The sequence below is a fragment of the Centruroides vittatus genome, unplaced genomic scaffold (genome assembly GCF_030686945.1).
Source record: "Centruroides vittatus isolate TY-2023 unplaced genomic scaffold, ASM3068694v2 contig_976, whole genome shotgun sequence".
NCBI lineage: Eukaryota > Metazoa > Arthropoda > Arachnida > Scorpiones > Buthidae > Centruroides > Centruroides vittatus.
The window spans coordinates 1,920,403-1,933,950 of record NW_027122649.1 but is presented as its reverse complement, the minus strand read 5'-3'; the positions used below and the strand labels follow the sequence as shown (position 1 = coordinate 1,933,950).

The 13,548-nt window shown below is 28.9% G+C and overlaps 1 protein-coding gene across 3 annotated transcripts in view; it reads right to left on the bottom strand.

The window, feature by feature from the left end:
• The window catches only part of LOC136985734 (unconventional myosin-Va-like), a 162,929-nt gene that overhangs the window by 38,729 nt on the left and 110,652 nt on the right, over nt 1-13,548 (bottom strand). For 2 of the 3 annotated variants that reach the window (XM_067283071.1, XM_067283074.1), the window contains 4 exons: nt 12,855-13,044; nt 12,636-12,756; nt 5,603-5,680; nt 1,937-2,030 (listed from right to left, as the gene is read on the bottom strand). In XM_067283071.1, coding sequence (XP_067139172.1) covers nt 1,937-2,030; nt 5,603-5,680; nt 12,636-12,756; nt 12,855-13,044 — 483 coding nt within the window. The remainder of the gene's footprint in view (nt 1-1,936; nt 2,031-5,602; nt 5,681-12,635; nt 12,757-12,854; nt 13,045-13,548) is intronic. The other variant, XM_067283073.1, reaches the window with a different exon arrangement.

Below are 13,548 nucleotides of genomic sequence, written 5' to 3'. Positions count from 1 at the left end.
GACTCTAAAGGAGTGAGGCATAAAGATGAGTTGAGGAGAAGAGGTTTAAAAAGCTTTAAGTGGATTTTGTAGTCCATAAGTTTCATTTAGAAAAAGAGAACTAAAAGGTGAGAATATATGTTTCAAGATACAAGAATTGTTTTGACTTGTTTGAGGTAAATGTTAAATCTATTGTTGTATGAAAAGTGAATGCCAAGAAATCTGTGGTGGTTCACTAGGTCAATGAATTGTTTTTCAATATAGAGTTTGTCTCTAAGTTTTTGACCAGTGCAAAAGATAACGGTTTTTGTTTCAGAAAGGTTAATTGTGACACCACTACCTAGTGTACATAGATACATAAGATTGAGTTTACATTGCATTCCAGCAAATATGAGAGAGAAGAGTCATTTGAAAATTGGAGGAGGTAAATTGGACTACCCATTAGAATGGGACTAGCAGATTCAACTTAGTCAAGGAAAGAGGGAAGATCATTGACAAAGAGGTTGAAGAGGACAGTGCTGAGGGAGACTCTTTGAAGGAGAATACAGTCAACAGTTACAAAGTTAGAGATAAGGTTACTAGAAATAACAACAGCCTCAAGACTCTGTGAGAATAGATTTAACACAGGTAATAAAATCTGTGGCTAATGTTATAATCCTTCATCTTGGGGTAAAGAAGGGAAATTTGAATGGAATCAAAAACTTTTGATAAGTCAATGAAGATGACTATGAGTCTGTTGCATCTATGATGGAATGAAAATTAGCCAAGGATTTAAGAATATAGATGCAGTCAAGGATAGATTGTTTTTTTGATTCCTGACACTGAATTGGAAGTTAGAGAATATGTTAAATTTAAGGAGCCAGAAAACAAGATCAAGACAAACTATTTTCTGATTGCAAGTAGGAGGGCAATAGGGTAATAGTTAGAGGAAAGTTTGGAGTCCTGTTTTTAAAGATCATATGAAAAAGGATATTCTTTCATGGAACAGGTATAATGTGATGAACAAAGACATTGTTGAAGATGATTAAGAATGATAAGTTCATAAAGGGAGATTTGAATTATTTAAATTTCATCTTTACTTAAATTAATAAAAGATATTTGTCTTACTATTATATATTGATAATCAGTAGATATGAAGAAAAGCAATCTTAAACAATTAACTCAAATAAAAAAAAATTTCTGAGTATAAATAACTGATATCTTTAACACTCAAAGATAATATTTTTGAATTTACAATCAATCTAACAAACTCACTTATCTATTCATAATGTAATTATGATTAATTAATTGGTCATTATGAATTTTTACAGAATTTTTTAGATAATGATGCAGAATACATTCTATTAATTGTAATTAATAAATGTATAGATTTGATGTAATTTTATAAATCTGAATAAAACATATTCAAAAAGAATATAAATATGAATGATTTTAACAATTATTAATAAATCTCACTATTATTTTTTTAAATGTAGTATCAGTTTTACTTGTAACAATAATAGTACATATTTACCAACTAATTAATGCAAATACCATACAAATGTTCTCTTGTGTTTTAAGATATCTGCTATGAATATGACAACAACATGAACCACAGTTACAATTATTATTAACTTAATTCTATAAATATTTAAATGCCAATGTGCAAACTATGCATTTATCCACAGAAGATAATTTCACACAGAAAGTCTAATAAAAATGTAACTTATTACATAATTTTCCATTTATGGTTGTTGTTGTTCTCTGGAAAAGGATTTGAAAATTCTATTTATTCAAATGAATTGGCTACATATATAAATAAGTTGAATGTCTAGAAATTTGTAATTGAAATAACGAAAAATGCTTGCTAGCAATTACATTATTGTTAAATTTTAGTTATATTTACTATTAAAAATATATAAACAATAAAAATTTCATTTAATAAATGAACATAATAAATAAAAGAATTTTTGTTTACTTCCAACATCCTTAAGCTTCTTTGCATATATTTTCAGCTGTTTCTTCAGCTTCTTAACTTGATCAGAATTACCATCGATTTTTTCTCTAAGATCCTAATTTAAAATTTAAAATTATATATTTACATAATTTTCACACACATACTAAAATAATATAAATATAGAAAAATAACTAATTATAATATTCATATTTTTAAAGCAGAGATTTAATGTAAAAATGAACTGCATTATAAAATTGCAAAATTTACATTAATTATGTTTTTGAAAATAAATTTTCCAAAGTTAATTGCCAGAAAGCATTTTATTAATATAAATACGAAATTTTACATTCTCACAATTATCAATTTTTTTTTAAAGTACTGTACATTATTATTTTTAAGGCATTAGAATAGTCTAATTTAGTATTATATGACATGCATTATTTCTATTTCAAAATATATTATTGTATTTGAAAAAATTACAAGCAATTATTTATTGTGACATCATCACTATGCCAGGCTGCAATTTTTAATCATATTTTTAATAATATTTTACTTTAAAATATATGCTCTCCACCTCAAATTAGTAGTGTCTTACCCCTGTACATCATACTTTTCCATTAGCAATAGTGTCTTGCAGGTCATCTATCTAACTGTTTTCAGAGGAAAATTTTTGAATTGAAATAATGTGACTTCTGGTTTGCATTGGAAGTTTGTATGTAGTTAATCGGGGTCTCCTGCCCTTAATCTTTCCATATCTGGTCTTGGCTTTCATCTACCTAGCTCCATTCTCGAGATTATGGAAAGACAGAGAGACAGACAACAGACGGATGACAGTGTGAATTTATACATCTACAATTTTTTTCAAATTGAAGCCTAATAAATCATCCAAAACAAAAAAATCGTCATCATAAAGAAATTCTTCTTTTCAATTCATAGAAATTTGCCAAAACTAGGAATTGTCTTTCTATAAAGACTTTTTCCATTTCTTTACTATTGCCAAAAGTGATCAGCTATAAAATATAAAACCAACAAGCAATTATTTATTGTGACATCCTCACAATGCTTGGCTGCAATATTTTACAACTCAATGCACAATGCTCTTAGCCCTGTACATTATACTTTCCCTGTTAATAAGAGTGTAATGCCAGTCATTTATCCGACTATTCTGAAGAAAATTTTTGAATTGAAATAATGTGGTTAATATGGTTAATCAGGGCCTCCAGCTCCTAAGTTTTCCATTTCTGGTGTCAACTTTTATCTATCTAATTTTGCAGATCTATAAATTTCCACTGGTATCTGTATGTCTTTCTTTAATCTTAAGAACAATTTTAAAACTGCAGTTAAATAAGTGACAGGAAAATATAAAAATGAATTATAATTATCAATCTAAAGTGAATTTTATTTATTCATTTCTAAGTATTTTTTAATTAAACATATTATATTAAACATTTGTATAAAGACACATAAGCAGAACATTGACTTCAAACTAACACTACTACAGTAGAGCATCGATTATCCGACCCCCAATTAAGCGACTTATCGGTTAACCGACCGTGTTCTAGTCGGCAAATTCAAATGTCCGCTAGTGATGTGGCGCTGTGATATTTGGTTATATCTTGGCTACTTTAATATTATTTTTGTTAAATTTTTGCATGTTTTAGCTGGCAGCACTGGCTCGACCATGAAAAGGAGGCTAGTATTTAAACCAGGCCTAATACACTATACTAATAATGCATTTTTTCATACTTTTCGGTTATCCAACTTTTCAGTTATCCGATCAACTCCATTCTCCAATTAAGTCGAATAATCAATGCTCTACTGTATATAAATTGGAAATTTTTTTAAAAAAATCCTTACAGGCCATCTCAAACTCAAAATACAGCATAAAGAATGCAGATACCCTGATATCAAAATTGGAGGGTGGAACAATCCTCCCGGAATATAAACTGATGAGTCTAGACAATGTCAATGTACCCCTCCATCAAATGATAGTACAAAGCTTAAGTAAGTATAACGTTCCAAACTACTTAATAGAACTAATTATTTTTATGCTGGGAAAACTACTTCACATTAAACGAAAAATATTACCGCCAAAAAGTAGGTATCTCTATGGGTTCTGTCATTGGCCTGAAATTGGCAGAGATCTTTATGATAGACATGGACATAGCCATATCAAAAATTATAGAAATAAAATTACTGGCAAGGTACGTGGATGATATAATACTTATATATGACAGTAAAATAACATCACCCGACCAAATACTGGAATAAGCAAATAGCCTTAATTCAGATATTAAATTCACCTATGAGATTGAAAAAGATACACAAATATATTATTTGGATATAACAATTAAACGCTTTAATAACCACCTAGAATATAGAAAATATGAAAAACCATGTAATGCCAAAAAAGTTATAAATTTTAAATCATATTGCCCGATAAGCCAAAAACGGAATGTATATATATTATGGAAATAAGAAAAATCTATTCTAGAATGACAAAATTTAATGTAAGAATAAAAGAAATTGAATCAGTAAACAAAAAGTATTTATTGAACGGATACCCAAGTAAATTGTTAAAAAAGTGGCACAATGATTTTATATTGAACAGATTTCAAGTTAAAAAGAAACAGGAAGTAAAAAAGTTCATATCATTTCCATATATCAAAGGAATATATGAAAAATATAAAAAATTTTTTTTATAAGAACCGAATTGGCCCGTACCCAAAAAAATAGGTCGTCAGAACTGATGAAAATAGACAGTATTAAAAAAGATCCATTGGAAGAAGAAGGAGTGGTGTATAAACTGCAATGCACATGTAAAAATCCAAGTTTCTACGTGGGAGAAACAAAACGAAAATTAAAAGTTCGACTATCCGAACATCTGGCTTCAATAAAACTCAAGGTTAACACCTCACTGGTATTTTTGCATTGTAACACTCATAACTGTAATATCGATCTTAATAATGTTAAAATAGTATATAAAGAAAAAAAATTGTGTAAAAAGAAAATTTAAAGAACACTTTACAATCATCAGACAGAATAATGCTGTTAATTTGAATAATGGTGTGTTGCCAGCGGAATGCTGGGTAAATCTAATCAGGTATAGGGACTGTAAACAACCAATAAGAGACGGTAACTGACCTTTATGATTGTACACTCTTTGAATGATCATCCTTTTGTACTTATGTAAGCCCTACTGAAGAGGCCAAAAAAATTGGCAAAATGCATTTAGGGATTAACATCATGTAATTAAAAAAATTTTTCTCTCTCTATATACTTGTTTGATTTTCTTGACCCATTGGGAGAATTCTATTTCATTTTTATAAATGTTTTAGAATTTTTAATTTTTTAGTCCTCTTAAAAGTCAGAAAAGAATAGAAAATTTAAAATTTTTGTGCACTTTTTTTGAAAGTACAATATGTAAGATTGTGAAAAGTTCTGACTCCATTGGTTCTTCTTAAATTCCTTACAAAAAAAATTACCAGTTTAGTTACCAATTTTACCAAATGACAATGAAAGTAAGACATGATTAATAGACTGTTCTAAGAAAAATTTTAATTTAAACATAGTTCTCATAGAATTTCATGGTCTACCAATAAAAATCAGTCTTATGTTATGTATGGTGTATTTTTTAGACATTGGATATTATATCATTAGATATCTTAAAAAAAATTTTTAACTTACAACATTTTCATCCGTTAATCTGTTAATTTCATGTTGTAATATGGCTTCAGTCTGTGCTTGAGGTGATTTCTTCAAGTTCTAAATATTTTGTTTAAAAAAAATTAATTAATTAAATTTTAAAATAATAAATATATAAATATATAATATAATATATATATATATTTATTAATATATATATATACTGTACATATACATTACATTATATATAATATATATAATACAGTGGTACCTCGTATAACGTACTTAATCCATTCCAGGTGCATGTCCGTTAAGTGAAACGTCCATTATACGAAACGCATTTTCCCATAGAAATACATGTTAAAACATCTAATTCGTTCTGCAGCATAAAATAGCCATACTGTATCATAAAAAATAAACATGGGGTGCGTTCTTTTATTCATCCACGTAACTCTGCACGAGTGAAATCCGTTTAAAAATTCTTGCGGAACGCGTCCCTAAATTCCGGTGGTCGAACGGCAAAAACGGCCGCTTGTAGCAGTAGTTTATGGTGGAAAGCAACATGGCATCCTCCATGGCTAAGATAGTTTCGTTTCTGGGTCCATTATGCAGTTTTATGAATGAGAATTTAGAAATTGTGAAAGCGCGAGTTAGCGCACGCAGTGATGTAAGTGTCTTTACGAATTTTTTTTGTGGCTATTTTGAATGCTCTTTCAACAAATAATCCATTTTATGATTAAATTGGAACCCTTCTTTTGCCTTTTGAAGCTCATAGTTTAGAATTATAGATTCCTCCATCGCGATATCATCGATAGTGCGGGCGCTGCCATCTTTCTTTCTTTCACTGTCATTCCTAAATGCCTACAAACAGCAGCGCACTCCTGTAGTAGCGGAGATGCAGAGCGATTGCTATTAAAAAACGCACCCATGGAGCAGTCACCAATTATGCCAGAAAGTCCGTTGTTCGAAGCGTCCGTTATTCTAGGCATAGGCATGTAACGTATAACGTATGCGTTATACGTTCAATTTCTTTTATTCTTACATTAAATTTTGTCATTCTAGAATAGATTTTTCTTATTTCCATAATATATATACATTCCGTTTTTGGCTTATCGGGCAATATGATTTAAAATTTATAACTTTTTTGGCATTACATGGTTTTTCATATTTTCTATATTCTAGGTGGTTATTAAAGCGTTTAATTGTTATATCCAAATAATTTATTTGTGTATCTTTTTCAATCTCATAGGTGAATTTAATATCTGAATTAAGGCTATTTGCTTATTCCAGTATTTGGTCGGGTGACGTACCTCGTATAACGTATGCGTACATTATACGAGGTACCACTGTATAATATAGTATATAATAATATAAATATATATAAATAATAAATATTAAATAAAATAAAATAACTACTTAAATATAAAGATTTACAGAAAGCTAATTTTTCTGATACTTCTAGGTCTGATAAGCAGAAATAGAAATATAAAATATTACATTATAATATAATAAATTTTAATTAATAGTCATCAATAAAGTTCTATAAGAAGTAATTTAACATTTTGAATTTAAAAAAATCTACACAAAATTCAAAAAGTATTCAAACTTATGCGAGGTTCTGTGGATCATATGCAATGGTTTCCAATGGAAGTGAAAACAACATGCTGACATAAAATAGTTTAATTTATTTCTCATCATATACAGTCCCCACACACACACAATGCAGAAAATGAAAATAATTTACAACATACTTGATGCTCCTTTATCCCAGGTAAAACATCAAAAAGAAAAACAGAATAGACTTCATATTGAGTTACACAAGTAAAATTATGACACAACAACCCCTTAATTTTGCAAAGTAAACACAACATTGCTTATAAAGATTAAGTAGAAGAACATAAATAAACAGTAAATGATTGATTAAATATTAAGTGGATACGCAACAATTTAACAGTTTGACTAACCTCTTAATGTGCAGACCAAAGATAACTCAAGAGACAATATCAGAAAAAATAAGTGGGCCATCAGATAAGTTGGGCTGACGATAATGGCAGAGACATACATACATGAGATAGCTCAAGCAGTAACAGATTTAATGTTACATAATGTACAGTACATGCTCAAATGTAGATAGATAGATGAAAAATAATCTCAAGAAAATCATAATTGTATTAAAAACACAGTTATTTTTCATATTTCCACCTAATTTAAATAAATTTTGTAATTTGTAAACAGACTTATTGTATGTATCAACATATATTATATTAATATATGTGAATGTAACAAATTAATTTAACAATCAGTTTTAATCATTACATACTGATGCAAAATAAGATAAAAATTATACCTGCACATTTGAAGCAAAAATAAATATACATATATGGTTATATCATTCTTGTATAGTCATTATTAGTCAAACAATTACAAAGTACACAGAGCATTCTCACAAAAACAATTGTTAAGAAATTAGTGCTTTTCAAATACACCACTTTCTGAAATAATTTGCCATCATTTGGTAAGCAACAATGTTTTTATATTTTTTACTTTTATATCTGTATGCTTACATATTTTATTTCATATTTGTGTGTTAGGATAAAAGTTCAGAATAAAATAAGTGATTCAGATACAGAAATTCAATATGTGAATTTCTGTATCTGTAAGCAGGTCAGAAGAAAGCAATGACACCAGTGGTGAATCTGAGGTTAGCTTTGATGAGTATTTTACTACAGATTGAAAAGAGATAAACATTGATCAACTGCATCTGTCTCCATATTCAACCACATCATTGGCATCTTTGGTTCTACTTTTCATCTTGTGGAGGAATTTGATGCATTACAATATTTCAAGCTCTTTGTCAACAACTCCTTGATAGATGTATTAGTTTTAGAAACCAATAAAATAAAATTATGATCTTCCTGACAATAAATATATTACAGGGTCTTATAAAAAGCCAGATGAAAGAATATATTGATCCAGCAATGAAATACTTTAAACACCCATTTTCCTGACATTGATGACTCAAAGATATCAAAATATGAAAGGACATTTCCAGTTTAGTAACAATGAAGATTTTGTCTATACTACAACCCAAATCCAAAGCTAAGTAAAATTTGGCCTGTTGTTGAACATATAAGCAGGAAATGTTCTACCCTGTATATTCCAGAGAGAGACATTATGATTGATAAAAGTCTCGTGTTACATAAAGGCCAGCTAGAATGGATACAACATATGTCATTTAAGTGGGCTCAGTTGAGCATCAACTTTTATTGTTTATATAAATCGTACAGTGACTACCTATTTTCAACAATAATTTATATAACAAAAAGTAGTTATCGGTGCCAATATACAGATATGTCATTGCCATCGTCATCATCGTCATCTCCCACTACTTGAACCACTTTTGGACAAGGGGCAAGGGATACTGACTCACAGCCAACAACTATTATATGCCACCAACCTTGCTGCTTTTCTAATGCAACATAAGACAAACCCATATACAAAACTATGCAAATGAATAGGAAAGAAATATCACTGATTATTCAGACAAACTAAAAAAGGGCAAAATGGTAACTGTAAAAAAAAAGGAAAAGTAACTATAATGAAATGTCATAATAAGAGAAATGCTTGTTTATTATCTATAATACACAACATGGAGAATATACTTGTAAATAAAATAGATAAGGATGAAAATGTCACAGCAAAACTTGTTAATTGAAACTATAACAGCAGTTTCTTTGTTTGTTTAGTTAGTTAGTTATAGCAATGCAACACTTGCCAATCTGCCCAGGGGGATGCCTTCCAAGAGGTCTTTTTAAGGGAACTATTTAGGTGTTACAGACGTGGAGAAAACCCGGAAACTCCACATGGCCAGCCCGTCTGAGCAAGGTGCAAACCCACAACTGAACTCCCAGTGTTCAGGGAATGAAGACCGCTTGACCACTGGTGGGTACTATAATGACAGAATTGGAGGTGTTGATTGTGTACAACACCTCCTCCATGACTACCTCATAACACAGAAAAGGAGGAAAAAAATATATGAAATTATTTTTCCATTTATTGGATATTTGCATATGGAATGCTTATGTATTGTATAGAAAAAAAGAAAGATCATTTACCTTAGAATTTCAAAAAAGTCTCATTGACATATTGATACAAACTTATCATTAAGGACAATCAAAAGCATTATAAGCATTAAAAGCATTTCTGGTTAATAACCATGAAAAGCCTCATTAAAAAACATTGTTTGCTGATATGTAGATACCTTTAGAACACATTTCAGTAGTTGGACCAAGCAATAAAGAGAATATGGGTAATATGAAAGCATTAAAAAGCAATAAAGCATTTAAAACATTCAACAGTATATTTGTAGGTCAAATGGCATTCTAAAGCTTTTCTGTATTGAACCCAGTATGAAACTCAAACAAATGTAGTGCTGCTAAGTAACAATGTTTAACACTCCATTATGATATTTTGTGGTGAAAAACCAATCTACATTTGATAGGCTGTGTGTCTTTTGGGCAAATCCATTAGCACTCACATTTGATTGTTAGTGATTCTTTTTGCATAGCTTGGATGTGATTGAGAGCTTCATTAACTGTCTCAGTATCTGTATCCATGTTCTTACTCATTATGATTGTTAAGCAGTTTGATTCTGTCTAACACATCTGCTAAAGTCATCTTGATTTTCTGGTCATTAGTTTCTTAGGACATCCTGGGAGTTAGAGTCTGTGAAGAATTTACATTTATCTCAGTATCTTGATGGAAAGTTTCATCGGAATTATAAACCATTTCCTCCTCAACATCTGTATATGTTGATATGTAACACATCATCATTTGTTGGCTCCTCTCTGGCATTCTGTTGTACAATGTCATCATTTCTCAAATGTATTCAATAGGAATTGCAAACCTTTTAAAATTTTATATAATAAATATTATATATAATATATATAATATATAATATATATAAATAAAATAAAGTAATAGTTAAATCTTGTAACAATAAATTGTTTAATTACTGATTTTCCTAATTAAATTTATATAATGTAATTTTGGGAATAATCTGGGACAGTGTACACTCTAAAAAATTTCAAGAATGAAAATAAACCTTCATATAATCTGCCCTATCATATACTGAACATATCCAGGGCATCTGTTGAAAGCAGGATAGTATGGTGACATGGAGACCACTATGCAGTTGACATCAAACATAAAATATTGCTGTTTTAGTTTCATATCTGTTAACAAATCATTGTAGACATACATAAATAACCAAATCCAAATATTATGTAATAATCACATAATAATCACATTAATTTCTGAATTATTCAGAATATAATTGGCTGATTATTAATAAGTAATATAAAATAAATTTTTACAAAGATAATATAAAATATTGGCCTAATAAGTTATTGACTAATAATTACAATAATTTTTAAATTAATTTTAATAATAATACTTAATATTATAAAATTAATTTAAATAATTAAATTAAATTAAATAAAAAATTAAATTAAAATTTTTATTTAATAATTATCAAATTTAATTCAAAATAATAATTAACAATATCAAAATTACAGAAGTTAAAATTGTGTGTTATTTTTTAAACTCTAATGTAGCAATCCATTTTACATTAATTAAACTAATTTATTTGTATAAAATTTATATTTAATAACTTTCAATTTGAGTATATATATTAGCAAAGATAACAGTACACAAGTTTAGCACAGACAATACACAAGTACATGCTTGTGTATTGACTGTCTTTGCTAACATGTTTGAATATACCTCAAAAATGGTATGATACTTAGCTTAACAGGGAAACGGTTACTGAAAAATCCCTGTGAAATACTAAGAAATTTCACACCTGTACTCACTGACCACTCCTGTAATTTGACTGTGTTTATGAATTGTTTCAATTATGTAAATTAAGTGTTAAAACAATATGATTTATCATTTTTTATAAAATTTTGTTGTCAATGCTTTTAATACTTTTTGCAAACATATGAATAGATAATTACTGGTCCAGTGGATCAGTTACCTGCAAGCAGTTAACTGTTTAGTGTAAATTAATTTTAACTCATGACTAGAATTTAAAAATTGGCATCTAACTTGCACTATTGCACAACTCACACCCCTTTCAAATTATCTTTCAAACACATAATTTGTGGGTTATTCTCCAAAATTCCAATTATTATATGGAATGTTGAATTCATAAAAGCATGTTATAATTACACATTTGTAACAATTTCAACACATCATAGAACTCAAAAGTATATTTATATATACTATATATATTTATCTTTATTTGCATGTTTCTATACAGTATATTTATATACTTAAAACCCCTTCGTACCCGCAATCGAACTCAGTTCGATCGGTTTATATAGCGTTACACAGAAAACGGGTTTTTAGACCCTCGGGAAAAAAAAATTTTTTTTTTGATTTTTCGGATGTTTTTTCAGTCCCCAAATTTTTTGAAAAATTTTTACCCGCGCGAAAAAATTTTATTGCGATTTTAATTAACCCTTAATGATGCGCGATTAACGCTTAATTGTTTTTTTATGGGATTTTTTTATGGAACTTTATTCATCCTTCTAAAGTTCTAGCGCGCCGATTTTACTTCGGTAAAGTTATTTAAAGCTATTTTCTGATGTAAAAAACAACATCCAATAGTTTTTTAATTTTTTTAATTAATAGATTTTTTTATAATCACGTTTAATTAAGTCGGGGGTCGGAAATTTCAATTAAAATTGTAATTAAAAAAAAAATTTTGAAATATCCCGCCATCTAGTATTCACCCTACTTTTTACCCTTCTCCTCCCGAGAGTTTCATGAGAATGTCCCACGAAACAGGACACCAGCTGTTCTCAAGGTCATCCAGCTGTGTAAACAATGACTCATCGGTGTCAAGTTTCGCGCTAAGGCGAGAAAAAGGAAATTGTACTTTGAAGCTTTTTCTTCAAAATTAACACATTTCTTTGGTTTTTTTTCATTATTATTATTTTTAATGTAATTAAACATAATTAATTATAAAATTTAAAAAAAAATGAGGAAAGAAGGTGTTAAATATACTCACTTGACTCAAAAGTTTCTGTTGTCTTTCATTATCTTCTCTTAATTTTTTAATTTCATGCCTCAATTCTTGCTCAATACTGTGACCTTTAACTTTTTCTGCTTGTAATTCATTTTCCAGTTGTCTAATGTAAAACAGAAAATTAAAAATTAAGATATTGACTGATTATCATCTAAACTCTATTTAATGAAAATTATTAAGAGAATATTCCAGAAATATAACCTGATAAGTTTCTTTTGAGTTTCAAATGCCATCAATAATTCTCCATCTTCATTAATGAGTTCAACATTGTCATTGTATGCATTTCGTGTAACAGTTTTAATATCTAAACTTTGATTAGCAAGTATAGTGCGTAGTTGTAAACATTCTTCTCGACGTCTTTCTAATTCTTCTTGAAGAGATTCAAACTGATCTACAATATAAGATTTTTGTCAATAATAAACGAACTCCAAGAATTATAGCAAAACTTTATTAAAATTAATTGCAAATGTTTAAATGTTAAACAGTAAATTCATTTTAAGTTCAAAGTTATAGTTTAAACCATGATTTTCAACTCAACATGGGCACCAATTCTAAGGGATCAGAACCCATTCAGCTCCCCAATAATATTTCAAGTGATGGGGACATTGTTCCTCTGATAATAATTTAAATGATGCTAATGAGTTCTGGCTCCATCAAGGGCCCACAAAAATTGAATTATCATCATAAATTTTTAATACATTTTCATTAACAATGAGTACTCACCATATAATAAATAGTAGTTAATAGGTTAGGTTTGATAAAAATATGGTAAAAATGAGGCTTCATTAAACTTCAATAAGCCCTAGGCCCCAAAAACCTAGATGGAACCCTATATTTTCTAAATTTTTTTTATCCGAAATCAGTTAAAAAAAACTTAAATGTACTTTTCATATTC